At 32.7% G+C, this 13,179-nt stretch overlaps 1 protein-coding gene across 1 annotated transcript in view; it reads left to right on the top strand.

Moving 5' to 3' along the window:
* Nucleotides 1-11,858, top strand: part of LOC149801711 (uncharacterized) — a 140,451-nt gene extending 128,593 nt beyond the window's left edge. Inside the window, exon 35 of the mRNA XM_089955991.1 lies at nt 2,731-11,858. Coding sequence (XP_089812117.1) covers nt 2,731-3,155 — 425 coding nt within the window. The 3' untranslated portion in view covers nt 3,156-11,858. The remainder of the gene's footprint in view (nt 1-2,730) is intronic.
* Nucleotides 11,859-13,179: the final 1,321 nt, after the last annotated feature.

The following is a 13,179-nucleotide window of genomic DNA, read 5'->3' as shown; positions in this document are numbered from 1 at the left end:
ATAATGGTTAATTTATAACTCAATTATAATCTTTACCATAATGGTTAATTTATGACTCTCAATTATAATCTTTACCATAATGATTAATTTATGACTCTCGATTATAATCTTTACCATAATCATTAATTTATGACTCAATTATAATCTTTACCATAATGGTTAATTTATGACTCTCAATTATAATCTTTACCATAATGATTAATTTATGACTCTCAATTATAATCTTTACCATAATGATTAATTTATGACTCTAAATTATAATCTTTACCATAATGGTTAATTTATGACTCTCAATTATAATCTTTACCATAATGGTTAATTTATAACTCTCAATTATAATCTTTCAAACTTATCCATATATAGAGTACATGTTCATCACCAATATTGTTATATACCTGCCATACTGCAGAATATTATGTTATGATGATATTTGTCAATCCATCCATATGTCTGTTACTAATTTTGTTTTCACACAAAACTCCAGTTGTCTATGATCTTCAGGTACCAAATTTTGTGACGACTTGCACATGGGGAAGGGAAGAATCCAATTGATTTTAGTGTCAAAAACTCAACATTCAAAGTCACTGACTGAATAAAAAAAAAATTTTTTGGCACAGTCACTTAAGTTTTTATGATCTACAGCTACCAAATTCGTGAGTGACTTCCACTGGGAGAGAACAAAAAGTCAAAGGTCAAAATTAATGTGACTTGGACCAAAATTTGTGGATGACTTACACTTGAGATAAGGAAGAACTCCATTAATTTTGGGGTCAGAGGTCAAGATCATGTAACTGAAAGAAGAATAGTGGTTTGTGCACAAAAATTTAAGTTATATACACTTGAGATACAGAAATTTTCAGACATTTCTACCATGTATCCATCAATCTTAATGGTTACCCTTGTACCCAATCAAATGAAATTGTATTAAATGTGAACCTGAACTGCTTGTTTTAGGTTTACACATGCCAACACACAAGAGATGTAAAAGCATAATTTATTGTTAATATAAGTGACAAAAAGCATAATCTGAGCATAAAAAGAGCAATCTATATATTACATGCCATAATTACAGAATACTGTGTGAAAAACATACATATTTATTTTATTTAACATACATTTATTTTTGCTACTTACCTGGATCTGTATTTAATTTTTTTACCACAAATCAGCTAAATCCATGTGGATTAGTAGTTCATACAAGAGTACAGACACAAAAGAAATGGATAAATTATTTATGAATAACACTCACTACAGTAACTTTCACAAATAGTCGTAAAGTCCACAAATGATGACTGTTGTAGTATCCTCGACCTGCCATGGTTCATCCCTTAACGACAGTCTGGTGTAATATGTTTTAAAGTTTAACAAAATCCCTCTCCTCTAACATTTTTCAGTCATATAACATCCAACAGCCACATTGATACAGCCCATTTATTTAATGATATCTGACGCCATTTATTTTCAGTTTAGACTGGTCCGCTATATATGTAGTATCAAAATAGAATGAATCTGTGACAAGTGGTTTCACACTCAAGAATCCCATCTGTTTTCTTGGAACTGTTTCAAGTAAAATGAATGCAAAAATTACCATATTTTCCCCCACGTGATCAATTTTTATTTGTTTTTTCATATCAGTGTTATTAAATAACAAAGATTTCCCTTATATTTAAATATTTCAATCTTTATAGTCCATTTTGTTCATTTTTTCCTAACATGGTATAAGAAGTGCATGTTATGGTAACCAAGTTTTTGTGCTGCCTTTGCAGTGACAAAAATATCTGGTTTCCCACTAATAAAAAAAGTCAGTAAACATGTGAACAGCGGCTATGATTTGAACAGCTAATACTTGCTCCAGGACCACGAACTTGAAGCAAGAATGGCATTAGTTAAACTGGATATTTATATTGTGCTTTCTTTTATTTGAATTGTAGTACGTATTTAAATTTTATTTCATCGAATATTTCTTAATAGTACTTACTATCAACAACAGGATCTCAAAACAAGCATTTTTAAGTCCTGAGAAAAATGGCACACAAACCATGGACAGGCATGAAATTAGGACAGTCTAGCTTTAAATATCAGCATTGATTCTTAAATAGGTCATATGAGAAAGGAGAGAAGTGTTCTCCCTTGTATTATTATATAGTACATGTATGACAAGTAAATTATAAGCAGCCATACAAGCCCCTGTGATGAGGAGTAAATGCGTACATGACACGAGCCTCAAACTGTAATCACTATTCTTTGTTTCTATCTGAACTTGGAATAATTTGTTTTAATGGGTACCTGTTTCTTCATTTTATTACCGGGTTATTATTAATAGGCAGGTACCCTTTGGGATCTTTAATCTACATATAAGACTATGAAACATGAGACAGGTATATAATGTGTCATTCACATACTGTTATTGTTACTTTCTAGAGAGTGCTCAATATAAATAGATTAAAGGCATTTACCAGATAGTATTACATTTGTATGATGCCTGCTGTAGATAAATAAAACATTTTACATTGTTACTGTTAAATTTACTATACAGTTTGTACACTTTAAAACTTGATACTTCATGTAAAAAATAGAGAAGACTGAAAATTTTGGATAATTAACACATGAGCTTGACACTTGATCTAATATTTAGAATCTATTCTGAATGAAAAATTGGATACAGATGAATCCAGATGAATGTTGGTCCCAGAATGGTACTGTGTTAACAATCAAATTGCTTTGTTTCAGGTATATATGGAAAACCTACATCTCCAGGAATTGTCCCAACTCATGTACCAGAGCAGCTGCAAAGTCATGAAAATATTGTTATAGCAGTAACCGTCCCAATTATTGTACTGCTGATTACAGCATTTGCTATTGTTTTTTTCTTATTCTGGCACAAAATGCGTCCAAAGGGAGAAATAAAGAAAGTTCTTATACACAATGACATGAATGACCCTTCAACAACATCTAGTGCAGCAGCGTCCACTGATGGACGAGTAACTCTATCAAAATTAAAGGCACACTTTTCCAAGTCAAAGCCCACTCAGAATGGAAAAGAAAATGAGGGTTCATCAACCATCAGTAATCCTGTCTATGAAAACTTTGGAAAACCAGTCATGGATGATATAAGAATAGAACAACCTGGGACCAGTCCAGATACGGAAGTGTAGAGAGTAGGATCTGTTTGTATAGCAGCCCAATGTTTTTCATGTAAAATATGATTTATTGCTTCAGTTTGCTTTTTCTATATGAATTATGATCTATATGTTTGTCAGTCTTTACATATCAATGAAATATGAACTTTGCTGAAATAGTTGAAAAGGTTTATTACTAAATGTGTCAAAAGTTGCATTTACTCTTTTCAGTGATGTATGCAGTTCTGGGCAGTTCATGGGGCTTCATCAGATTTTCTCTTTTTTAACATAAAAAAAGCAAGTTCTAGATAAAAAAAACCATATATTAATATTTTGAAGATAATGATTATTTTTCATCCTGGAATCCATCTTGTTGGTGTGTTTTTTAAGTTTTTAGCTCATCTGTCTGTAAGGCCAAATGAGTGGACAGTATGACCTTGCATCTATCATGCTTCAACAATTGTGTGTTACCATGCTGGAGTCCATATTTCTGTTGTGATCAAACTTGGAATGTAGGTTTATATCAAAATCTCAGTTGAGGTTGATAATGAGTGAGAGTCATTTCTGATCTGGTTTTGAGATCATTGACATTTCAGATGAGTCTTATAATGAGCAAGTTTAAATCATGCTAATAAGAAGATCTTTAACAGATTGGCTGACCTGGTTACCACTCTGGAGGTTATATATCAGACTTTAAAATATATGCTTATATAATTAAGATTTTCTATGAGTTTGAAAATGAGCAGGATCATTGCATACTGTTTAGGTGATCTTGCTTCTGAATGGCTGAGAATGTTACCATTATGGAGCTCATATTTCTGGTCTGATTTTGATGCTTATATCATTGAGGTCTTGGATGAGTGTGATAATGAGATATCCACATGTACTAATTAGACGATCTGCCATCTGTTTGGGTGAGTGTGTTACCCGTCTGGAAGCCACATTCAGATCTGTTTTGATCGAACTTGAAATATGGGCTTGAGCTTGTATCATTGAGGTCTTGAGTGAGAGAGGTCCATACATATTAATGAGGCAATTTTCTTCTGGATTAGCTGAGATTGTGCCCAAAACTGGTAGCCATATTTCTGATCGGATTTTGATCAAACGTGGAATATAGGCTTTTTTCATCAAGATCTTGGACAGTTTTGATATGGAGCAAGATCCATGCATATTTAATGAGGTGATCTTGTATCTAATTGATTGAGTTTGCTACCACTCCAAAAGTCATAATTCTAATCCAGTTGTGAACACAATTGGAACAGTTGTTTATACCATCAAGAGCTTAGATCCAATCTTATTAACAAGGTGATCTTGTGTCTGTTTGGCTGTGCTTGTTGTCTGTCCAGATATAGAGACTATATTACTCATCCAGTTTCTGAAAACTTCAATAAATGGAGTTATATCCTCATGAACTTGAATAACTTCAAATATGAGCTTGAGACTTGTTATATTGATTATGACATTTTGTTAAAACAAAGTTTTAGCAGGATATAGTAAAAATCAAAATGAAAAAAGTTTGGTAGATAGTTTACACAGGTTATGTAAGCACGCTTAGTGAAATGGTCAGCTGACAAGTTAAGCTTGCTGTTGGGCTCCTTGTTTTAAAAAATGCACTTTTTATATAATTGTAGACTCGTAAACTGTTTTAATCACCATCAGTTTTGTGCAAACACTGGATTAACCTCAGTATTTTTATGTGGTCAGTTTCTCAGGTACAGTTGTCCACATAGTCATATTATTACCTACAAAGTCAGTTGACAGAAATCTAGGTGGAAGGTTCTAAATGCAGGCCTGATGGACAGCTTCTTGTTTTACTAAAAGTCAATCTGCTTGCAAATAAATATATTTGTCACACATTCCACAGCATTTTTGTATATACTTTCTACATCATGATTGGCACAATTTTACGTTCTATTTTTTGCAGAATAAATTAAGTATGATCAATATTTTTCATCATGCAAAACTGTATCAATCTGACGACTTAGTTTGACGGTAATGCATCATTTCCTGTTGATCACAATATCATTCATGTTTTGTTGTCATTTTGTTAAATTCTAATGTATTTAACACTTACCAAACCAAAGTTCTATAAAGTTTATGGAAATGTTTCAGTTTATACAACATGATGGATAATGCTACATGGAATTATTTTTTTTAAGCCCCCCCCCCACCATCATTAACAACTATACTACTTTCAGAGTAAGGATAATTGTATTCATTACACTTCCTCTTTGAATATATTAAACATATATACTTTATCTGCATGTTTAAACAATCATCAATTTGTTGAATTTAAAAATCTACAAATATTTGAGATTTTTTATGTCTAATCCCCATTATATGCCTACTTGTGGGGGTAAATTTGACATTTGTTACACTAATGTAATGGCTGTATTAAAGGAAGGTCATCAAAGAGGGGTACTTATGAACACAACCTCATTGTTGCCAAAGGATTCTGGCTATAAAAAGCAGGTGGCCGCTGGTTGTTGATGGGGCATTCAAGAAGGGGACCTCTATACACATTTTTAACGTTTATACTTTTCTTAGTATAACTTTTTGGGGCTTTAGATGGGGATTTGCATATTTTTAAAAAAAATAATTTATCATTTACTTTAATGCTGCATCCATTTTTGACACAAAAATAATGTAACTTTGTTTACAGTGAATAAACAGTTTCAAATTTATACTCATTTTTTACATTCAAGGTGTCTCATGAAACATGTTGTAAATTCTGAGTGTGTGGTGCATATGTAATAAATACATGCACAATAATAAGTGCACACTTCTTTTGTTTTTGCAACAAATATAATTTCATATTTATGTATATGGGTTAAAGATGTGAAAAATGCTGTTCATGCCATTATTGTCACTATTTGGGTGATAAGTGCAGTTATTTTTATAACTAGTTAGGAGTCTTTATTTTCTTGTTATCTACTAGTTCTTTATTCAAACATCTGTGTGTAACGTACCATAAATTATTGTTAATAAGCAGAAATATTAAAACTCTGTAAACATTTCTCTTGTGGTATATTTCATTGATTGATGAGCACAGGTAAACAAAAAAAGTAGGTGCATAACATCTCCAACTTTTTTAAAAGTTATCATAAATGTTTTTTTTAATCCTATTTACAGTAATTTGCTTACAAAATCAAATTAAGCATACATGCTTTTATCCAGTTTACAATAATTTGCGTAAAAAGGCAAAGACTGGACCAGGCTTGAAGTTTGTTGTGAAATGTAAATGCAATTTAAACCTATAATGATCCTGACATCAGTGACACCAGTGCTAATTCTAAACTGCTATCATGATACTGACATCAGTAACACCAATGCCAGTCCAACCAGTGTCCTAATGCTGACATCAGTGACACCAATGCCAATTCCAACCTGCTATCATGCTACTGACATCAGTGACACCAATGCTAATTTCAACCTGCTTTCATGGTACAAAAGCTGTGGCAGGTTTTGTAATTTTCAAAGAAAATCTTTTATGCCAGTATTTTTCATGCAAATGTTAGGTAAAATTTCCTTTTCATGTGCATTGTTTTTTTCCCATCACATTACACATTTCTCTGATGTGTTACTGTTTATATGTAAATGGCTATTCTGATATGCATATGTACACAGATGAGACAACAGGTCATATATACACTGATAGACGCCAGCTTATACTGACACAGATGAGACATGTCATATATACATTGATAGACACCAGCTTATAGTGACGCTGATGAGACAACAGGTCATATATACATTGATAGACGCCAGCTTATATTGACACAGATGAGACAACATGTCATATATACATATATACATTGATAGATGCCAGCTTATATTGATGCAGATGAAGCAACAGGTCATATGTACATCAACAAACGCCAGCTTACATTGACACAGATGAGACAACAGGTCATATATACATTGATAAACGCGACCTTATATTGACACAGATGAGACAACAGGTTGTATGTACACGGATGAGACAAGAGGTTCTACATTCCACAGAATACATGTTTTTATAACAACTTGAAATAGAAACATTTGGATCTGAGAGTTATTACAAAGTTCAGAGAATTTTAACTAAGAGCTCAAATGTTTGACCACTTAAACAATTGTGTTGATTCTTTTTGTATTTACATGTTAGATTGCACCATCTTGTAGCTGGTAAATAGATTTGTGAAAAAGATTCTAAAAGAACTAATTTGTTTTTAAGTTAGAAACCTCCAGAAGGAGACAGTCTTTAAATAAAGAAACTTGAAGCAGTTATAAATAATGTCCAGGCAGAATTGATCAGTTCACAAACTCCACCAATCTACCTCCAGCTGTGAATCAACAAATTCTTTATTTGGCATTCTACAAAGACTGTAAAGCTGGTTTTGCACAATTCTGCTGGCACCAATAAGCTTCATGGACATTGCTGCCACTTGTTCACATGATGTTAGACAACCAGAACATTTTTGTTATTTAACATGTATAAATTTAAGTTATAACTTTTTCTTCCAGTTTTCATCACTTGAAGGTTATGCTTTATGGAGAAAAGAAAATGATCAATCTTTTCTGATGTTTACTATATATAGGCACTCCAATACTATTTAATTTTTGTGCATGTGATATATCTGTCTCTACTGTTATGTATATTCTGTAAATAAAACAATCAATAAGCATCTCTCAGATTTGTAAAGGAGGTAGTGAATATAATCTTCCAATCATTTAATTATTGTAGATACATGTTTAAAGCCCTGTATGAGTTGGATATTTTACTTTCTGGTTTGGAATTCACTTTTTTAATTTTTAACCATCTTAATTGGGTGTTTTGTGTACACCATACAATGCAACTTTTGATATTTAATATCAAGACATTTTTCATTCCTTTTGAGAATGTGTGAACTGTCATGGTTGCCAGGACTACTGTATGTAAGTCTGGGTCTGTGCAGGAGTTATCAGTAGAACAAACAACAGAGACCCTGATCAGCAGCTGCATTATGCGTGGATAGATCAATGTCTATGTTGTTTGTAGTTTGACTCAACTCAGAGGTGAGTATATTAACTCAAGTATAGTGCTTTGCTGAATGAATTCTCATTTTGATTGGGTGCTTTCTTTTCAACCATACAAGGAACATACAGAAGCTTGTCCTGATTGGATTAATGTATCTTCATAAAACATTGAACATGCTTACAGCAGGAGAAGCATGCTTACAGCAGGAGAAGCATGCTTACAGCAGGAGAAACATGCTTAAAGCTTCAGACCGGTTGCTAAATATTTAACTGTTTTGCTTTCTTTAAAGAATTAAGCATTTTTTATGCATTATTAGTGAATTTATTTGCATAAAATACACAGCAATACAGTTGATCCAGAACTCTGCACTGATTGCCGAGTAATCCTTTACAATAATGAATTAATGTTCTATGTTCTTGTCATATTATTTTGGCAGAGAAGTCCTTTACAACAACAAATTAATGTTTTGTGTTCTTGTCATTCATTTGTTTTGATGAGATGTTCATAATAGTTGAGTATTTGTATATACATCTGTGTTCTTAAGTAGGCAGTCTTTGAAGGTAAGTTCTGTATACCACTCTATATATGCTGTTCCAAATTATTGTGTTTTTTTCCAAATGGACTTCATGTTGATTAACTGCGGTTGTACCCTGTGTAAAAGTTGAATGAGCTCAGTATAAACGTGTGGTGTTTTGGTTTGGCTTTATTTGCATTTTCTGGCAATATAGCATGATACATTTATATGCACTTAACAGAACATAATAGCCAAGTTTATTTTAGTAAGGAATCACTCTTTTTGCAGCCACTATGTTTTTGTATGCATTTCTATTACAAATCTCGATGGTCAATTAATAAATATACATAGGTTACAAAAGGCATGAGCACTAAATCTGGAATTTTTGTTATATTTCAATAGGATGTTGGATATCCACAGAGCTTCACAAAACTAGTGATTGGACTTTGAATTTAGTTTATAAATGTCATTATGCCCCATTTGTGATAGTAGAAGGGACTTATTGTTTTGCAGCTGCCTGTCCATATGTCCATTCCAAAGATTCATTATAGCACTGTAGCATAAACCCTAATTAACTTTGAGCCCTAAAATTGTACTCGGTACATCACGTTCATAAGCTTGAAACTGGTTTGACATTGTATATTCTCTTTTAAGTCCAGTGCAACTGCAGACTGCACTGACCCAGATCTGCTGTCACATAATGCACTAGCATATCTAGGTCTATGCAGTTTGTTATGAGTTATCAGTAAAAACCAAGAACATAGAACTTGATCTGCCAGTGCATCATGCAATGGCAGATTAGGGTCAGTGTTGTTTGCAGCTGGATTTGGTACTCGGACCATTTAACAAAGATTTCACAATTTTTGCTGCTCATTTTAAAAACATTTTGAACCTCCATTTATTTGATGAAAACCTTTTTAGGACAATTAAGAAACAGAGACTTGTTATAGACAATTAAGTTTAATGGGCATAATTTTGCTTGTATGTAATGACCTATTTAATTTTCTTGCCTTTACAACAATTTTTGCAACTTTCTACATTTCATGGTTTTTATTAAATTTATGTTTATTATAAAAACATTGTTACCATGATTCAGCAAAACTATTCAAGGTACAGAGATGAACTTATTTAAATCTAGATGATCTGATTAGACTTTTGTAAGAAATTGTAAAAAATTATTTTTTAAAAATGTGTGAACTCTTTGGAATTGAAATTTATTTTGACAAAGACCTTGTTAGCAGGATCAAGCAAAGCCCATTTTAGACAAACAAATGAAATTTAATAGGAAAATTCTGTTTATAAGCAGATCAGTTGATTAGATTTTCAGGCAGTTACAGCAATGCTTCAATTCTTTTTTTTTAAAATCAATTTTGGAGCCTTTTTGACTTTTTTGTTGAAAAACTTTTCAGCATGATTGAGCTAAAACCATTTGAGGAATAGACATGAAATTTAGTAGGTATGTTTCTGTTTTTTTATCTAGATGGCCTGACAATTTTGTTCAGGTCATTAAAACATATTAGTTTAAGGTTTTTCAAAATGTTAGCATTTGTGGGTCTTAGACCGGTTTAGTTTTCAGAACAGTTTCACAGAATTACAGTAGTGGGGGCAAGAATTCTAGTTCCGTCTAGCAGATTGCATTTGATTCGTAAGATAAATGGAGTTTGGATGTAAATAAATTTTATTTGGAATGGTTTCTTGCTTTCAGAATTCAGTTTTAAAGACCTTCAGTTACCTCTGCAGTGTAGTCAGATCAGATAAGAGTTTTTTATATAAAGTATACCAAAACTGATAACTAGTAGAACAATATATTTTGCAATTTATATATTTTACAACAAGCTTATATGCCTTTCTTATGGTATTATCTTTTTTCATACTTTTTATATGGTTCATGGATGAAATGACAATAGAACAACCTGGGACCAGTCCAGATACGCAAGTGTAGAGTTTAGGTTTACCATTGTATGCTTTATTGAATAAAATAACTAGGTTTTTCTGTAAAGCATTTCTGCTATTGCTATTTGCATGTACATTTTAAAATATTCATTTTCCTACAAAAATATTATAATACCAGTATTTCAAGGTCTTTGTACATCAATGAATCAAATTCAATTCAGCACTTGAAAGTGATGGTTTTTTTTATGATTCCCCTATCATGGAGCATATTATGTTACAGCGTCATTTAATTGTAAAAAAAAATTTCCTTCTGTGTTATATGTTGATTTGTGCATATGTCCATTACACTTGATAGGGTGGTCATTCTATATGATGCAAAGTAGCCTTTAGATATGGATGCCCAAAGGCTCAAGTCCATGGACTGTATGAACCACTATAGTGAAATGGTTTCGTTGTGGTCATATTAGTAATGTCTAACATACTTTAATAAAAAATCAGTTATGTTCCCCTTGAGGTTATCAGGAATGAACATGTGGATGTAAAGATCAAAGGTCAAGGTCACTGATATGGGAAAATGAAGATAACTTCCATACATCATGAGTTCTACTCAACATGCCTTCACTAAACCCACAGATATGTTACCTGAATAAATACGCGGAAACCTGTTGATTTCAGGGTCTAATGGTAATAGGCCCAGGTCACTGGGACAGAGTAGAATGAAAAACTGAAAAATTTAGTTACAGAAAAAGACATCACCAAAACTTACAGATATATTGCCCTTTGGAAAACAAAGAAGCCCATTGATTTTGAGGTCTAGAATGGTCAATGGTCAAAGCTACCATGGTCAAAGCTACCATGGTCAAAGCTACCATGAACCTGTTTACACATTGTGTTTTACTGCCAATACCATGAACCTGTTTACACACTGTGTTTTACTGACAATACCATGAACCTGTTTACACACTGTGTTTTACTGCCAATACCTTCACCTAGCTTTAATGTAAGTGGGTTTCCTTAGTTTACAAAAGAAGTCAGCTGATTTCAGGATCAAAGGATCACGGTCAAAGTCATTATGACCCTAAAAAACCAGAAAGCATATGATTTGACCATTTGTGCTACTCTTGTCGTCTATAATTGCTTGCACAGGAATAAAATACCTACTTGGTGTACTGTTAAATCCATGTGATCTAATTTTGACTTTCAAGTGAATATTTTCTTGTTATTGACTTTGATCTAGCAATAAAATTTGTAAATATTTTCGTATCTACAAATGTTGATACACTGTTAACTTTGTGATTAATTGAGAATATCTTAAATAAAGTATCATTGTGCAGTTTTTAAAGTCTTCATTGCTTTCTTTTGTAAAAATAATGTTAAACCTTCATATCAGAGACCTTGCCAGGGCACATGATTCGTGTAAATTTTGTACGAATTCGCACATTTGGAAAGTGGTGATGCATTGTGGTTTCAAGTCAGACATATGAAAATGTATACTGTGCAGTATACAGTTTTATTCACCCTTAAAGTGTTTGTTGTAACAAAAGTCAAACTGTAGAAATATTGTAGAACTTGTTGCAATGTGTATTTTTGTGTAACATCTCACATCTGGTTTCTTCTGCTTCAAAAGGAAAAGGTTGTTAAATGAATTTTGATTCACACATTGGTCCCTGTAACAAGCACTCTGTCATAATTTGAACCTTGCATCAAGGAAGTTTTATAAATGTGCGTTTATAATATGGGGTATGTAGAAGATCCAAAATGGCTGATTCCCAGTATGGTTCATCTTTAGATGACAATCACGTTATGCAAATACTGGCTGATCACAGTGATGGAGTTAGTTTACTTTTAAAGTTTGGAAGTATATCAAATTATTGGAGCAGGGAAAGTGATAATGGAGATAACAGTGAATGATGTAGAATCTGACAAAAATGGTGTTAAATAAGAGTCCAACATACATGCTGGATGGACAAAAACAGATGGTATGATTGTCAACCCCTCATTTCTGTGGTATTTCAAAATTAAATTAGAAAAGGCAGACTTACAAGCCAAATTAAAATAAAAACAATTTAAGAGTACAGTGCACTTTTCATTTCTTTCCTAATGTGACAATTTAGCCCATTGGGATCAAGTGCAAAAAAAACCCATATAGCCCTAGCATAATGGTTGCAATAAATCTAATAAATAAGAATCTAAAAATGAAATTAAGATGTAAAGATATTTATTTGATCAAAATACTTCTTTGAACAAGTAGTTATGGCATTAATGGACTTAAAATCCTGATACAGCGTTTTGGAATATAAATCTGGCATAGTAGTTAAATGAGTGCTACAGATAATTCAAGGAAGCTAAACTTTGGCAAAGCTTACTGGTATGTTAGTGATAAATCTTATTTTGGAGCAAAAGTATCCAACCAACAATACCTGTGAGCTGTGGAAAATTGTACACAGCAACCATAAAGAACAGTGTACAAACTTGTTCCAGCCAGTGTACACAGCAACCATAAAGAACAGTGTACAAACTTGTTCCTGCCAGCATACACAACAACCCTAAAGAACAGTTTACAAACTTGTTCCAGCTTGCTAACTAGCCATGTCAATGCCCTTCAGAAAGCAGACTGAAAGGGCATTCTCAGTACAGAACAATGTTCACACACAGAT

The sequence above is a fragment of the Sinohyriopsis cumingii genome, chromosome 4 (assembly GCF_028554795.1).
Source record: "Sinohyriopsis cumingii isolate HCF-2022 chromosome 4, ASM2855479v2, whole genome shotgun sequence".
NCBI classification, from domain to species: domain Eukaryota; kingdom Metazoa; phylum Mollusca; class Bivalvia; order Unionida; family Unionidae; genus Sinohyriopsis; species Sinohyriopsis cumingii.
This window is presented reverse-complemented; position numbering and strand designations above follow the sequence as displayed.